This window comes from Jaculus jaculus, chromosome 20, assembly GCF_020740685.1.
Source record: "Jaculus jaculus isolate mJacJac1 chromosome 20, mJacJac1.mat.Y.cur, whole genome shotgun sequence".
NCBI lineage: Eukaryota > Metazoa > Chordata > Mammalia > Rodentia > Dipodidae > Jaculus > Jaculus jaculus.
This window is the reverse complement of record NC_059121.1, coordinates 11,265,899-11,284,113: the sequence shown is the minus strand read 5'-3', so window position 1 is coordinate 11,284,113 and position 18,215 is coordinate 11,265,899. Positions and strand designations below refer to the sequence as shown.

Here is an 18,215-nt window from a genome sequence, read left to right as displayed (position 1 = left end):
TTCATTAATATTACACACTTGAAAATGTGCTTCCATTCTTCATATCTGATGGCAGAGGCCTTTCTTCCATCACTGGAGGAGTCTACTTTGATTGTCCAAAAAGCAAGATCTTTCTATTTTATATTTCCATATTTCTTTTAAATGGGTTCCTCTGCAGTGGCTAGATCAGAATATTGGTTGTCCCACTCATTTTTTAACCCATTCTTATTTGATTTTTTTTTTTACTGTTTTCTGAGCTTGATGATTTTTTTTTTCACAAGCTATGAAAATGCTCTTGTTTCTGCACTCTTATGCGATTGGGTTTTTGATGCCTTGTGTAGGTGCAGCTGTCTATGCGGCCCATGGAGATAGAAATTCAGGAATCTCTTAATCATCCTCAGGCTCTTTTGCTTTGACAGGAAGTACTCTTAACCATTCAGCTATCTCTCCATGCAATTCCTCCTTTGCTTTCACCTGTATGCTTCTATAAAATGAGGAAGCATGGGTATATAAAATCTACTGAAGAAAAGATTTTTTTTTTTTTTTGTATTGTTGAGAAGCAGACTCATGACTCAGGCTGGTCTTGAACTCAATATGCAGCTAAGTATGACACTGAGATCCTGAACCACATTACTCTGCCTTCCTAGTACTGAGATCACAGGACTGCCACCACTTTAAGCTTCTTCCTTATGCTCTTTTTGAGACAGAGTCTCACTCTGTTGCTCAGGCTGACATTGAGCTTAGAAACCTTCTGCCCCCTACGTCTGTATGATGAAGTTATAGGCAGGAATCACCATGTTCCATGCCCAGATGAGCTGATTTATACACATAGGCACTTATGTGAAATTGGGTTGGGCACTAAAAAAGATGAACAGGTCCATTTCTGTAGATCAGTGACAGTATCAGACTTTGGGTTCCAGAACTTCAATTTTCCAGATTATATACTGGGCCTGCCAGAATATGCTTTGGTGCAGTGCTGTGTACAGATACTATAGGGCTGGGTTAACAGTAAGAATTTGACACTTGAATGCACAATGCTTGCACAGAACTTCCCATGGTTTTTGTAGGCTATGGGGTATACCAAACAGGAAAAATTCCCAGTGATATAACTAAACAGCTCAATAAAATCTAGTCACTCTCTGCCCTGGACACCTCAGGGGCCAAATGTATAGCAAGTTTAATTTGTGTCTATCCCCAGGGGTGAGGGGGCCGGTGTCCTGGTAAGAGGACACTCTCAAATCCCAGCCAGTAAGGTTGTTCTTATCCCCTCCTCCCTCTCCCCAAAGCAAATGCATCTGCCTCATCCTATATTTGAGGGAAATTCTTTCTTGCAGAACTTGACCTCAGCCAATGCTGGCCTAAATGAGCACAATGCATTCACTTGTAAACTCCCCCTGAGGCACTTTTCCCAGCCCTACTCCTTTCCACCAGGGCATAACTTTACCAGGAAATAGTAGAGGGTATGGACTAAGTCATCACACTGAACTCACAGGCACTTCTTCTACCCCTTTTCCCTTCCACTGGGGTAGGACTTATCAGGAAAGGGTTGATGGTATGAAGGAAGTCCGCACACTGCACTCACTCACTGCCTCCCCTTGGGCCCTTTTGAGATATGATGGAGTGGTTCTGTCCTTAGGATCTGTGTGTATCTGGAAAAAAGCAGGAGATTCTCCAAGTAAGTTAGCACCAGAGAAATGGGATAACCCTTACTTTTTTAATAGAGAATTTAATAGGTGTAGGCCCTCTTGTAGCACTCGATTGGAGGTAGCTTGATCATGGAGAGCAAGCTCATGTTTGGATATGGTTCTGACTTGTTTCCCAGCTCTATCTATAGGTCACATTCCATTGAGTGGATCCATTAGCCAAATCAAGAGCAGCTGGTTTCCCACCACTGCTGTGCACTATTACTTGTGTAAGCATCACAACAGGTTATTTGCTGCTAAGTAGGTTGGACCAGGAATTACTTGGACAGATATTCGTCATTTTACCCATCACCTATGTAGCACCTTCTGGCACTAGACGCGCTCTCTGTCTGGGGATTGACTCTCTGCCAGCTTCCAGCCATGTCATTCCATTTTACATTCAACTTCATATGTTGTCTACAGCAGTAGGGTCTTACCACTAACCTTTGGTGAGAAATCTGTCTTCCTTTTAGGAAACTTTGTAGGTCTCTATGATCAAAAGCTCATTGTGGATGATAGCCACCTGCTGGTACTGGGAGTTACAGGTCAGTGCCCACTAAGAGAAGGAAGAAAAAGATAACTAATATAGAAGAGTTAGGGAGAAGAGAGACAGAGAGAGGGGCTGCAGAAGATTAAGGTCAGTCTTCATCGTACCATCTTCAGTGCCTTGTGACTCAGGTGTTCCCTCTAAGGGCCTGGTGAAGGTTCAACCATTTCATCTGCCTTTTAGGATGTAGAATTTTATGGTACCATTGCCATTTGCGTTTAGATTTGTGTCTCCCACCCCCTCTTCTGCCCTCCCCACTCACCATATTGTCTAGTCCTCGAGATGCTTGCTGGGTATGTCAGCATCTTGGGTACATTCAGGTTAGGTGCTGTAGATGAGTGAGACTATGGGTCTCAAGTGAGATGGCTTAAATTTCAGTTCCAACTTCATTTTTCTGTTCCCTGTGGTGTATTCAGCAATAGGGTCTAACCATTTAGTTCTGTTGGGTAACCAAGTACAGTGGCAATGGCCTGCATTGTTTTGTACATGATGCCTCTCCTGGATCAGTAGTATGTTTTTCTACTACTATGAAGAATATGGGGTTAGAAAATCACAGGAAGATTAAGGAAACTGTGCAAAGACTTCAAGGCAGAATGTGCCAAAACAGTGTGAGGTAACAAACTTGTGCCAGGTCTGCATGAGGGAATATGCCTGGTATGTTTGAGGCAAAAAAAAAAAAAAAAAAAAAAAAAAAAAATTGTTCCTTAAGGGTATGTGCCTACTGTGTTTAAGGTACAGCTAGGATGCAAGTGAATCTGAGAATGGAGTATGTAATGGATAAGATGAACAATGCATTGTGGGAAAGGACTGAAGGTTCAGACACTGACTTCTTATTTGCATCCCTTTTGTCTATTTCATTTGTCTAATTTCTATAGCAAAGGTTTCCTGCAGTGTAATAAGAACAGAGAAAATGTCTCCCTTATCTTCTTCCTAATTTTGTTGAAAATTATGTTAAATTTTGTCTCCATATAGAATAATGTCAGCTAACAGTTTGTTATATAAGGTCATCAGTATGTTAAAATATGTTCCTTAGCTGGGCGTGGGGGCACACGCCTTTAATCCCAGCACTCAGGAGGCAGAGGTAGGAGGACTGCCATGAGTTCAAGGCCACCTTGAGATGACAGAGTTAATTCCAGGTCAGCCTGGACCAGAGTAAGACCCTACCTCGAAAAACAAAACAAACAAAAAAAAAATGTTTGGGCTGGAGAGATGGCTTAGTGGTTAAACACTTGCCTGTGAAGCCGAAGGACCCCAGTTCAAGGCTTGATTCCCCAGGACCCACGTTAGCCAGATGCACAAGAGGGCGCATGCCTCTGGAGTTCATTTGCAGTGGCTGGAGGCCCTGGTGTGCCCATTTTCTCTCTCTCTCTCTGCCTCTTTCTCTCTCTGTCACTCTCAAATAAATAAAAATAAACAAAAAAATTAAAATAAATAAATAAATAAAAATAAAATGTTCCTTATGGTTCAGTCAGCTTTACAGTGCTGACTGTACAGGCAAAGTTCATGAGAGGAACATAATTTATTTGATTGTTGCAGATGGAGAGGGAGTTCCATAATGGTGGAAAAAGCTGGTCTCCTTTCACAGGTCCATGCAGAAAGAGCAAAGCAAAACCACTAACACCATAACCAAGCAAACCTAGGATCCACCCATAGTGATGTCAAAATACAATCCTGAGTGAAGAAAACTCCTGAATCTATTGGGGGACAGTCATTCAAACTACCACATTCCACCACTGGCCACCAACAGATTTATAGCCATCTACAATGTAAATGGTATTCGGTCCAACTTTAAAGGTCCCCATAGCCTTAACTGACAGCTTTATTTCTTAGGTGTGACTCATGTAAAACATATATATATATATATACACATACATACATACATACACACATACATACACACACACACATACATATATATATGTGTACTTTCAACATATAAAAGCAGAGAGTAAAAATTACAAACTGTTACAAGGTATAACAAGGAGAGTCTGGACCAATACAAACTCTAATCATCAAGGAAACAGCAAACATCTACAGTTCAAGCCTGATATCATAACCAGTGACAGTCACTGAAATCCCCAACTCTACAACTCTGCCTGTGGTGAATAGCCAGGAAAAACTTCCTTAACCAACTGTGCTTCATGGTAGCCTTTGCATAGCCCTGGTATATCAAAAGCATCTTCAGGTATCGATATGAACAATGGTCCATATTACAATGTATTCTCCAGCCGCTTCATTAGGGTCACCACACTCTTCCAATATGCCATGCCTCAGAAGCAGCTCCTGGAACCATGTGCATATCATGTCTCACCCCATGTATTTTTTTCATGCTTCATAAACCAACACTAAGTGTGCAGGGCACAGCATTATTCTTGATTTTTGGATGAAATTAAATCATGACTCCTAAGAATAGGTTCCTTCTTTGCAGATTTCCTTTCAAAAGATTTTGCAGTCATACTATGTAGTATTTCTGGGGTGGAATAACCTCAGGCATTCTCTCCACTGTTAATGTAAAGCAGGTGGGACATTTTCCTTAAAATTGCTAATGTATTTGACAAGAGCAGCTTCAGCAACCATTTTTTTTTTTTGCCAGTAATTTTGAATTTGCTTGAGTTTTTACAACTTTAAATTATAAATGTCTCACCTTTATATCTTTTTTTAAAGCAGTTTCCACCCTTTTTAATTTAAAAAAAAAATTTAGAGAAATTAAGTGAGAAAGAGAGAATTAGCACACTAGAGCTTCACACACCACAATCAAAATCCAGAAGCTTGTAACACTTAATGGGGTTGTGTGACCTTGAGTTTGCCTCACCTTTGTACATCTGGCTTACATGGGATGTGGAGAGTTGAACATGAGTCCTTAGGCTTCAAAGCCAAGCACCTTAACAACTAAGCCCTCAACTCCGTATCTTTAGCCAAGCACAACATTCCCTTACAAATTTAACCTTGATCAAACTGTAGGCATGTGCTGCAGAATGCAACCAGCCCTTGTGCCAGTAGCCCAGTTTCAACAAACTTTTATGAATTCTTTCCTTCCCTTTTTAAAAAAATTTTGTTCATCTTTATTTATTTATTTGAGAGTGAGAGAAAGAGGCAGATAGAGAGAGAGAGAGAGAGAGAGAGAGAGAGAGAGAGAGAGAGAGAGAGAGACAGACAGACAGACAATGGGCACGCCAGGGCTTCCAGCCACTGCAAAGGAATTCCAGACACGTGCACCCCCTGGTGCATCTGGCTAACGTGAGTCCTGGGGAATGGAGCCTTGAACCGGGGTCCTTAGGCTTTACAGGCAAGTACTTAACCACTAAGCCATCTCCCCAGCCCTCTTTCCTTCCCTTTAACCAGTTTACAAGCAAAGCCTTCAAATATAATTCTCTCTGAACTTTGTATTTTTATATTCTCTGCAAACTAGCCCATTAACCTTGACTTACCACTCTTGAAGACATCTTCAGTTCCAAGGACAAAGTCCATGCTCATTCTTCCAAAATAAGTGTTCCAAGACCAAAATCTACATTGGTAGATTCATCTGAGCAACTCTACCCCACTCCTCAGTACCAATTCTGTCGTCAGCTTTAGGCTGCTGAGCTGAACTTCCAAACAAATTTATAGGAGGAATGTGACTTATATGAAGCTTACAGATAGAGAAGTTCCATAATGAGGGAAGAAGCTGGCCCCTTTCACAGTCCATGCAGAGAGAGAAGAAACCACCACCAGCACCATAAGAAAGCACGCTCTAGTAATCCAGGCAGAGCTCCAGCACACTGCTTATCTCTTTTTGGTGGAATCAGATCCACCCCGAAATACACCTCAGGGCTGGACTGCAGAATCGACAAACAGTAACATCAAATTACAAGCTTAAAAAAAACTCCTGAATCTACTGGGGCTGTTTCAAACTGTCACACCTTATGAGTCACCCCTGTAACTCTAGAATATAGTCATCCTGCTGTCATAAGTGATATTTTGGATGTATTCTTGCATCTGTTTGAAAGATATTGTTTAAAATTTTCACTTCTATGTCTAAGAGATTGGTCTTAAATGTTACTGCTTGTTATATACTAGTTTAAACTATTAACAAAAATCCCAGTTTTAGACATTGGGATGTTAGCTGTATCTATAACAAGTCTTTCTCTGAACTCAGAGCTCATCAGTTCAGCTAGACAAACTGAATAGTCACATCTGGGATTCCTTGTGTCCTTCCTTTTCTGGAATTACACACATGAACAACCACAAACTGTATTTTAAAATATTTTGTATATTTACTCTATATTTGTAAGGAGAGAGAGAGAGAGCGCACGTGCAAGAGAGGCAAGAGTGAAGGGGTATGCTAGGACCTGTACATGTTATAAACAAACTCCAGATGCATGTGACACTATGCATCTGTCTTTATGTAGGTACTGGCAGATTAAACATCGATCACTGTGCTGTGTAGGCAAGTAACTTAATCACTGGGAAATTTTGCCAACTCCACAGCTAGCATTTTTACATGCATGTTGGGGATTCAAAACCAGGCCTTCATGCTTACATAGTATGAACTTTACCCAATTAGCCATCTCCACAGTCCCTTAAAACATTTTTGACAATCATTTATTCACATATTATTTTATATTCATTACATCTTATATCAATTACATACATTAAAAATTAATTAACAGATGGGCATATTGGCACATGCCTTTAATTCCAGCATTCAAGAGGCAGAGGTAGAACAGATCATTGTGAGTTAGGGACCAGCCTGAGACTACATAGTGAATCCCAGGTCAGGCTGAATTGAACAAAAACATGAGGCTAGAGGAGAAACTTTGCATTCAAACATCCAAATTTTTTCCCTTGCCCACATAAACCCATGATCATTTTATGATTACATATGTATTCAGTCTGATGTAAAAATCTCCATAGTCTTTAGCAAATATAATGCAGCTCAAAAGTTCAACATCTGAACTGAGACACCAGAATGCCTATTAATTTTGAGCCTTGTTAACTCAAGTACAGTTACATATTTCTGAAACATAATAACACAGAGCAAACATTTCCACTGCAAAAAGCTGTAGCAAGGAAAAACTGAAATAATATAATTGGAGGAACACACAGGACAAATTTCAAACCTTGAAGCTTTACCTTGCGAAGCTGAGCAAAAAAAAAAAATCACCTGATGACCAATTTAATCCCTCCAGCCCTGAATGCTAGCTTTATGGGGAAATCAAACTATCCCAGCATGGGCAGGATTCCTTGGTAGAAATTCCCAGAAAATCCAAGCACTTTCACTGAAATAGCTTGCATCTTCAGAGCTCCATATTCAGCATCTTAGGGTTTCCACTCAAAAACTTCAAGACTTCCCTTAATTGCAAAGTGGCAATGTTAAACCTTTGTGTACTTCCTGACCCATTTTTGCTGTCTTTGTTCTATTTCCAAAAGCAACAAAGTGAGTGACCAAAGCAAAACAGTAATACCTTTTAGTATTGTTATTATTGACCTCTCTTTTAAGACTGACCAGAACTACTCATACTGTTCTAATACATATCAGGATTCCCATCTCAAAGATGGAAATATCTTAAAGAGTTGTAGTTTGCAGCAAATTATGCTTCTATGTTTTGCAATTCAAAACTTCTCAAATTTCCTCTTCTGGACAAAAAAAGATGATTACTTTTAAATTCAACACTCTTCGAGTTGTCAGGAACTGTTCACAACACAGAAAGTGGTCATCACACAAAATATTACTGTCAAAATTTCTTGTATACAACACTTTATTCTGCTTTTAGCTTTTTCAAACAATGCAATTGTCATTACGCTTTGGTTAGATCACTGCATGGATCCTCAAATGCAAATTCTCCAATAAATACATATACTTCCCCCAAACCAATTACAAAAGAAGAAAATCTACATGTTTTCAGAAATTCACTAGACTATGACTTAAAAAGAATAAATTGTATCTTTTTTCAGATTCATGAATATTATCTGCAGGTTTTCAACATTCATTATGTTCATATGAGTTCTAAGTTGTATGAATTGTCTCATACATAGTAGGTTGTGAACAACAGCTTTTACACATTTATTACATTTATATGGTGCCCAACTTGTGTGAATTTGCTGATGCACAGTGACCTATGACTGGGACATGAATGTATTTCCACATTTACATTCATATGATATCTCTCTCCTATGTGTATTCTCTGATGTAGAATTCCACAAGAAACCTTTCTCAAATTTATTATACTCAACTGGCTTTTAATCTTTGTGAGCTCTTATAATTTGTGACTTATGACTTCAGTAAAAAAGCTTTCTCACTTTAGTATATTCATGTGGCTTTTCACCTAAGACGCACACTGAGTTGTGACTTCTGGCAGAAAACTTTCTCACATTACATCAATAATCCCCAGGAGAGGAATGTATTTCCACATTTATTATATTAACATGGTTTATTTGCTATGTGAGCTCTCCAATGCATAGTGAGCTGTGATTTGAAGATGAAAGTTTTCCCACACAGTATATTCATAGATTCTCATCTGTGTGTTCTCTGATGTTTATTAAAGTTTGTCTTAGTAACAAAAGTTTTCCCACATTCATTACATTCGTATGGCTTCTGAACTGTATGAATTCTCCGATGATTATTAAGATCTGACTTGGTAAGACAAGCTCTCCCACATTCAGTACGCTCATATGGCTTTTCACGTGTGTGAGTCCTTTGATGCAGAGTGAGATGTGTCTTGGAGGTAAAGTGCTTACCACATTTAGTACATTCATATGGTTTCTCACCTGTATGAGTTCTTTGATGCAGAGTGAGATGTGTCTTGGCGATAAAGCACTTACCACATTTAGTACATTCATATGGTTTCTCACCTGTATGAGTTCTCTGATGTTTCTTAAGATCTGACTTTATAAGGTAAGCTTTACCACATTCATAACATTGATATGGCTTCTCACCTGTGTGAGTTCGTTTATGTATAGTGAGCTGTGAGTTGCAGGTGAAGGCTTTCCCACATTCAATACATTCATATGGCTTCTCACCTGTGTGGATTCTCTGATGCTTCATGAGATTTGACTTGAGGATGAAGCCTTTCCCACATTTAGTACATTTGTATGGCTTCTCACCTGTGTGAGCTCTCCTATGATAAGAGAGATGTGACTTGGAGATGAGAGCTTTCCCACATTCAGTACATTCATATGGCTTTTCACCTGTGTGAATTCTCCGATGTATGGTGAGATTTGATATGGACATGAAAGCTTTCCCACATTCAGTACATTTGTATGGCTTTTCACCTGTGTGAGTTCTCCGATGCTTATTGAGTTTTGACTTAGAGACAAAGGCTTTTCCACATTCAGTACATTCATATGGCTTCTCACCTGTGTGAATTTTCTGATGTGTAATGAGATTTGATTTGGAGATGAAGGCTTTCCCACATTCAGTACATTCATATGGTTTCTCTCCTGTGTGGGTCCTCTGATGCACAGTGAGGTTTGACTTGAACATGAAGGCTTTCCCACATCCATTACATTCATATGGCTTCTCACCTGTGTGAGTTCTCTGATGCTTAGTGAGTTGTGGCCTGGTGATAAAAGCTTTCCAACATTCACTACATTTATATGGCTTATCACCTGTGTGTGTTCGATAATGCACAGTAAGATGTGATTTGGTGATGTAAGCTTTTCCACATTCATTACATTCATAAGGTTTCTGAACTGTGTGAGTTTTCTGATGCACAGTGAGATATAACTTGGATTTCAAGGTTGTCCCACTTTCATACAGCTTCTCACCTGTGTTTCTTCCTTGATGAGAAGTGTGATGGAAGCTGTGATAAACAGCATTCTGATATTGCTTTAAATCATCAATATTTGTCCACTGCATTTTCTGTTGACTTTTTAATTCTGAGAAACACAAAGAAACTCATTACATTCCAAATAGTATACAGAACTCACAAGGCTTTGCTTGTATTTGCTAAGGTATTATATAGCTCACAATAATTATATTAATACTACTTTTCAATTGACTTCTTTAGTATTCTCTATGATAGGTTCCTCAACTTGAGGTACGTCTTACATAACAAAGTGCAAACCCAGCAAATACTTTCCTATATTCACAGAATTTATTAGAAACCTTTAAGGGGAACTACTTTTTGTTGTTTGTGTGGTTTTCTTGCCTCCTCAATAAGAACTGGTCTGATTTTTCTGAAGACAGCAATTCTCATGTGGATTAGGTTTATTCAAGAATTTACTTCTCAAAAGAAGTTTTCCTTTATTTTCCACTTGCTTTCCCTTGCCTAAGTGTTTACAGATCATTTAACCACATGTTGACTGGATGTTTTCTTCTACAGATGTTTAGTTTATTAAAAGATTAGTGTAGAATTTTACTACAATAACATAGGATATGTTTTGTTTTTGTTTCTAGTCTCTCCACTACCACCTTCTCCATGGAACATATTAAAATATGAGTATGAAAAGTATCACAATATGGAGTAAAATGAAAACAAAGCCATCAATGCAGAAAACAGTCGAAAAATAGAGAGAAAAGAACAAATTGGAGAAAACTTATATTCCTTCTCCAAGAGGATGTTGGCAGAAGTAATGGTGTTTCATCTGTAGACCTGATGTAGTCATTCTTTGTTCACTGTTATGATGGATGGATCCATAAGCAAGGTCAATGGCAGGTCTGCCCTCAAATTTGTATCTTCATACAAAAGCCACTAGAAACCATTAAGACTGATGTAACAGGCAGAGTCCTACAATTGTTGCACATACAGGCAAAAATACAAGATAACTCCATTGTATATCAGACAGTGAAAAACCAGAAAAGAGGTAAACTCTTAGCTCAATTCAGAGATTTGAGTACACAAGCAAGATTCAACTACATGTGGTAAGGGGAAGGATCCACCACTATTATTGAACTGGGCTCATAATTTTCAGACCCATGTTACAACTGAACATAATGCATGTCTAAAACCCAAGCAAAATGATTAATATAGTCTTAACATCCTTATATTTTGAACATCAATAAGCAATATGGTTGATTCTTCATCAGGAAAGGTGATACCACCAAAACATCCCTCCTTGGGGTCCTTAATGCAAAACTTGATCAATTCTCCAATTGGCCCTGTCAGATCAAGTATTTCTTCTTTTGCCCATCTCCAACACATTATGTAATGTGTCCAGACACCCTGGATTATCCATGTTTTTAGGTTCCAAAATTTTCAAATGTTCACTTCTAGCATTTCTCTAATGTAAGTCTGCTGTTACAGATTGAGAAATAGCCATACTGATCTGAATGTCTAGAATTAACCCCTGCAAAAGACATGTTTTTAATAACTGTACAGATACCACACTTTAGGCAAAAGAGCTCTTTGTCCTATCTGGTCATTGTATTTTCATTACACCATGAGAATGGACAATTTCTTACTTTTCTTTGTACTGTCATTCAGATGTTCTTTCCTTCAAACTCCCAAATTTCTATTTAAATCCCTAATACACTTCCTATATTTCACAAATCTAATATCACTTTGTCACCTATATTCTCATGTACATTGCACAAAAGGGTATGAATCCCTAATCATAGAATCTCTGATGCTCTCTTTTCCTATTTACTTCTAAATTTCACAGGTGATTGTAAATATAATTATGTTAAATACTTATTTATGTCATCATGAGCACAACCACCATTATAGAATTATATACTTGAATAAGTATTTTTTTTCTATAAGGTGTATCTTCTAAGCATTTTGTCACAGCAGTGAAAGTGACTAGTGGCACTGTTATACTGAAACATACAGAAAATGGTCAATTGAGAAGTTAGTACAATATCTAATACAATATTTTCCAAGATCTAAGAAAACATTCTTCAATGTCAGAAACATAGTAGAACTTTCTCCATGTCATAACAGGTGTCAGATTCACAGTACTACCATTTATTTTGACAAGTCCTGATGAGTTCTCATCTCACTGACCTATGTTATACAGTATGCATTTACTTGCCTGGAATCCTCTGAACTGAGCCTTCTATTCCACTCCATGGTGCAAATCCATGCTCCAACTTTAATATCAAATCTGGTTTGGTCACACAGATGCCTGTAATTAGGAAATAATGTACAAAGTTTGTCAATATGTTGTATCAGGTAGACTCCTGTAAGATAACAGCTGCATTTATACAACTCATCCCTATTAGATGAATTGCAAAGTTAGCTTAAAGAAAGTTTATACTCTTGGTGTTCATTAACTGGAATATTTCTCTGAAGTGGCATTAAAAATATTTCCCTCAAGTAACATTGAATAGCATGATATATAACATGATTTTTTTTTTTTTTTTTTTTGGTATTTTACAAGATATGGACTCACTGTAGCCCAGGTTGACCAAGAACAAATGCTGAAGTCCCAGGACCTTCTACCTAAGCCTCCCATGTTCTGGAACAAAAAGCTTAAACAACTGGGCCGGGGAGATGGAACAAGGATTTTAAAAGAACATTAAATGAATACAGGCACAATGAAAGGGGAACATAATGAAATTAAAAAGATAACAACTGACATTAGTGATAGATGAAACAAAGAGAGAGTGGTCAGAAAAGAATAGAGAAAGATAGTGGGGAAAGTGGTCAACTAAAGAAGTTGATTACAAAGTTAAAAATGGAGCTGGAGAGACAGCTTAGCAGTTAAGACACTTATCTGAAAGCCAAAAGAACTAGGTTGGATTCTATACTGTCTATGTAAGCCAAAAGCCCAAGTTGGTGCAGTTTATTTGGAGTGGCAGAAGGCCCGAGCCCACATATTTTATCTATCTGCCTATTCCTCTCTCTCTCAAATAAATAACAATTTTTTAAAAAGTAAAAAGAAAAAAGTATTCACAACTAAATTGATAAAGCAGAGCCAAAAATTGTATTACTATTTCAAAATGCCTCAGTCAAATTAAGAAATTGCAAGGAATATAAAGATTCAATGGCCTCTGGCATATGAATTGGCCTAACATAAGTAAATGTATATAACAACAAGTTCCAGAGTAAAACAAATGAAATACAAATAATCTGAAGAAAGCCAATGAGTAAGGCACATGAATGCCCTTCCCTCTCTCTCTCTCACACATACACACAAATAAATTTAAAGAAAAATAAAATTCCCCATTAATCAACAAAGGACTATATTGTAACAAGAAATGTTATAAATAACAGATGGCCTGAAATTATTTTCTCTAAAAAGCAATGGTGTACTTACCCACCACTCTTCTACAATACACTATTGAAGTATTAGTGATGAAAACTAGCTTGGTGTAAAGCACTTTTCCAGGATGCATGAACCTCTAAGTTCAACTCAAATTATAAAGAAAAAAATAAAGTCTTAGCCTAAGGTATATGATAAGGGAAATAAACAAAGACCATACAAATCACAAGAGAGACTAGAAAAAATGTCCTTCCTTGTACGTCAAATGGCTATATGGAGTAAAAAGGCTCTAAGGAGAAATGTAGCCAGGTGTGGGGGCACACTTCTTTATGACAAAAATTGGGTACCTGATGTAGGAATCACTACGATTTTTAGGACAGCCTTGGCTACAATGTACACTCCAGAATAACCTGGGATAGAGTGAGATTCAGTCTCCAAAAAAAAAGAAAACTTTAAAAATAGTAGAATGAACATAACTGTAGGACATTATATATGATGTAATACAGCTATTTCCTCTGGTTTTGAGAAAAAAAATTATCATCATCTTAAATCAAAGCAGCTCTTCTGACCTCCAAGAGACTTTCAATACAGTCATACCAATGAAATCAAGAATGCTGCAACAGTTACATGGGTCTATGAAAAGGAAATAGACTATCAACACCCAACAACCAGAAATAAACAGCATAAATTTCTCACTTGATATTCCAGTTGGGAATGTGTAGATAAGAGATAAAAACAGATTAGAGTTTTGATTTTTTTTTTTTTTTTTTTTTTTTGGCTACTAGTACAAATGTGTATCATAAAAGCCTTTGCTTTCTAAGTAACCCAATAAACTTATTCACCAAGGTGGAATTTATAATTTTTCTCTTGGGCTATTAAATCCCTCTGTCATTGGAATAAATGGATGTTATTTCACTTCTTTCTAGGAAATTCATGGGCTATAAATGAAATATGACAAACATAAAAACAAAAATCTTCCATGTTCTCATTATACTTACAAATCCAAGTTTACATAATAGAGGTAGAAAATAAAACAAGTAATTAGAATATGGAAAATTAATAGAAAAAAGGGGATAGAATGAGCTAACTGAGTGCATTTGGAAGAAATAACTTCTTATATTGTATAGCACTGTAGTAAGTTAATATACATCTGGCAACACTTCCATTAGTATTTCAAAATAGCTAGTAGAATGTTAACATGTTCCCCATACAAGTAATGCCTGATCTGATAGACTTGTCATTATATATATATGTGTGTACTATAAAACCCCTTTGTCCCATACAATATGTTCCATTAAGTATGACAGTTTAAGAGTACAATATCAAAACAATACTAAACATTAGTAATGATAACTATACTTATCCACCAAAAACAAAGTAATTGCCACTCAGAGACTCACAGGAGTTTAATTCACCCAAGGACATCAGGCTGGTGTAGTTCTCCAGCATCACATCTCTGTAGAGGTTTTGCTGAACAGCATCCAGGTGCTGCCACTCTTGCCAGGTGAAGTCCACAGCGACGTCTTCAAATGACACCAACTCCTATAATGAGACATTTCTCTTCAGCCAGACTACAAAAGAGGGACTAGAAATTTGGACTTTACTCTTCTATATGTATGTTGGCAGGAACTTATTCAATAAGCACAAAGTTTACATGCTGTATCATGGAAGAAAAGACTTTAGACAAATAAAGTAACTGTATCTTGCTGTAGAGAGTCAAGAAAATAAGATTATTATTATTATTTAATGAAAATACAAGAGAATTAAGGGATTGTGGTGGTTTGATCCAGGTGTCCCCCATAAACTTAGGTGTTCTGAATGCTAGCTCCCCAGCTGATGGAGATTTGGGAATTAATGCCTCCTGGAGGGAGTGTATTATTGGGGGCGGGCTTATGGGCTTTATAGCCAGTTTCCCCCTGCCAGTGTTGGGCACACCCTCTTGTTGCTGTGGTCCATCTTATGTTGGCCAGGGGGTGATGTCCACCCTCTGCTCATGCCATCGTTTTCCCCTGCCATCGTGGAGCTTCCCCTCAAGCCTGTAAGCTAAAATAAACCTCTTTTTCCCAGAAGCTACTCTTGGTTGGGTGATTTCTAACAGCAATGCGAACCGGACTGCAACAGGGATATATTATGGCTTGTGGCATAACATTGTGGTAAACTGCCTGCGATGCAAGGCAAGTCCTAACTAATTGTAGAAGCTCTTAATAAAGTTGTGGATTTTGAATCCATATGGAGTCTGATCATCAATGTTGGGATCATAATAAATATGGCAAACCTGACAGGGTTCTGAGGAAACAATAATCAAACACTAATTCAGAATCAAGCATGCTGTAAACAATGAAGGTAAGATGTTTTAGCACCAGCCTATCACGCTGCACCAGTCAGCTTCACTGCAGCCTATGCTGGGAACCCACACAAGCACACTGTACTGTGCGTGCCACTATTCCACGCAACTCCAACACAATGAACACACACACTCTGAAACACCTTGGCTCAAATGTATGTTGCACATGTCAGTGCTAATAAAGGAGGACTTTTTTCTCTTCTCTTCAACCATAATGGTTTACTAATAGATAAATGATATTTAAAACCTGTTTCTTTGCTATCTAGTAAGATATATGTTAAAATAGAGTTTGAGCAGAAGTACCTTATGGACATAGATATTGTTGTACCCAGAAGCAAGAGACACACATAAAAGGGATACAAATTGGAAAGGAAGAGATCAAGTAGTCATTATTTACAGATGATAGGATTCTGTACATAAAGGGCCCTAAAGACTTAACCAACAAACTGTTAGAGCTGATAAACAATCTTAGTAATGTATCAGGATAAAAAACAGAAATTAGTAGCCCTTCTATATGCTAAGAACAAAGATGTTAAGGATGAAATCAGAGACTCACTCCTGTTGACAATTGCAATCTATACATTTAATGCAATCCTCATCAAAATTCCAAGGCATTCTTGATGGAAATAGGAAAACAAAATCCTAAAATTCATTTGGAAGCCCAAAAATATCTAAAATAATTTTCATTAACAGAAATAAGACTGGCGGTATCATCATACGTGATTTTAACCTATATTACAGAGCCATAGTAGCAAAAACAGCATGGTACTGGCACAAAAACAGACCTGTGGATCAATCAAACATAATAGAGAACCCAGATGTAAGTCTGGGTAGCGACAGCCACCTGATCGTCAACAAAAATTCCAAAAGTAACAATGGAGAAAAGACAGCCTCTTCAGCAAATGGTGCTGGGAAAACTGGACACGTTATCTGTAGAAGTATGAAAATACAACCTTTTTTTCTTTCCATGCACAAGAACTAAGTCCAAGCCCTGCCTTTCTGAAGTCAGCATTCCTTTCCATACATTGAGTAAAGTGTCACACTCCACACATCTCCTTGGCTTGATGGTCACAGAAGGGACAGTGGTGGGCTCTAAAGCAGCACAGCCCCCTCCAAAGCACTGTTATCTTTACCTCACTGTGTTCCTATAACATGGTCAAGTAGGGAGTGTCATCATCCCATTGCCTAGAAAAAAACAAGTGAATCACAGGAGAAGACCTAGCTTCTCAGAGATCCCACTTAGAGATGTTGAATGGGAAACTATTGAGGTTATGACCATGTCTGAGCTTTATCCAGTTACCTTTCATTTGAGACACAGTAAAAGTTAGCAGGCTGCCCCTGAACATAGGATGTCACCTAAGCTGCTCTGGAACTTGCCATACTTCCTCCTTCTAAACCTTCTCACAAGTGGAGTTGATAAGCCTGTACCACCATGAATGGTCAGAAAGTGAGATTTGAGGGCTGGAGAGATGGCTTAGCGGTTAAGCGCTTGCCTCAGGACCCCGGTTCGAGGCTCAGTTCCCCAGATCCCACGTTAGCCAGATGCACAAGGGGGTGCATGAGTCTGGAGTTCATTTGCAGAGGCTGGAAGCCCTGGTGCTCCCATTCTCTCTCTCTCCCTCTGTCTGTCTTTCTCTCTGTGTCTGTCGCTCTCAAATAAATAAATAAATTAATTAAAAAAAAGAAAGTGAGATTTGAATCCAGGTTTAGGCCACACCCCCTATTCCCAATAAACAGAGTAGGCGGGTAGGACATCAGAGAGAAGAGAACTTGAAGGGATGAGGACTCTGTGCACAGCTACTCCTGGAATCTTGTGTCCCAAATTAACTATCCAAAAGTATGGGGTCCCAGCCAGCCAAAGTTTCTTCCCAGATCAGAATTCAATACCACTTTGATTACCATACCATAGAAGACATAGAGACAGTGACAAACATGACAGACAAAAGACATGCATCTTCAGGTAAGTGGTCAACGTCTATGAATCCCCATGTTATCATGCTGAGGCAGGAAGGAGTCATTAGTAGCATTATAGCTGGACAGCTAGATAAAGTTAACACTGAGGCCATTAGAAAAATTCATGCTTATGAGAGACCAAATATAACCATTTTAAGTAAAAAGGCCCAGGCCTGACTTACATAGAGAACTAGCCGGCTAATGTGCTGACCTTTGCTCCTGTAAACTTTGCTTGCTTGCTCAATTGCTGCCTTTCCCCCTAAAAGTTTCTGAGGAATCTCCACTTCAAGGACATTGCAGAAACACTCCACTGTGGGGGCTCCAGCCTCTGACCACCTGCTTAGATAAGAAACTGAGGAATCTCTACTTCAAGGACAATGGGGTTGACTTCATCTGCCTGGAGTACCCCTCGCTCCTGCCCTCAGTTTTGCCCAACGAAACCCCAAGCCAATCAGAACTGTTTAAATCAACCAATCATGTATGTATTCCCTACTTCTTTGTTCGAATTCCTATATGAACCCCTTCCCCCAAAAGAAAGGGGCTCTCTCCCTCACTACCACTGTGCCGGACTGTATGGGCGGAG

At 38.5% G+C, this 18,215-nt stretch overlaps 1 protein-coding gene across 1 annotated transcript in view; it reads right to left on the bottom strand.

The window, feature by feature from the left end:
* Positions 1-6,866: 6,866 nt before the first annotated feature.
* Positions 6,867-18,215, bottom strand: part of LOC123456275 (zinc finger protein 585A-like) — a 649,667-nt gene continuing 638,318 nt past the window's right edge. Inside the window, 1 exon segment of the mRNA XM_045139052.1 lies at positions 6,867-9,879. Within this exon segment, the coding sequence (XP_044994987.1) occupies positions 8,702-9,879 (1,178 nt within the window). The 3' untranslated portion in view covers positions 6,867-8,701.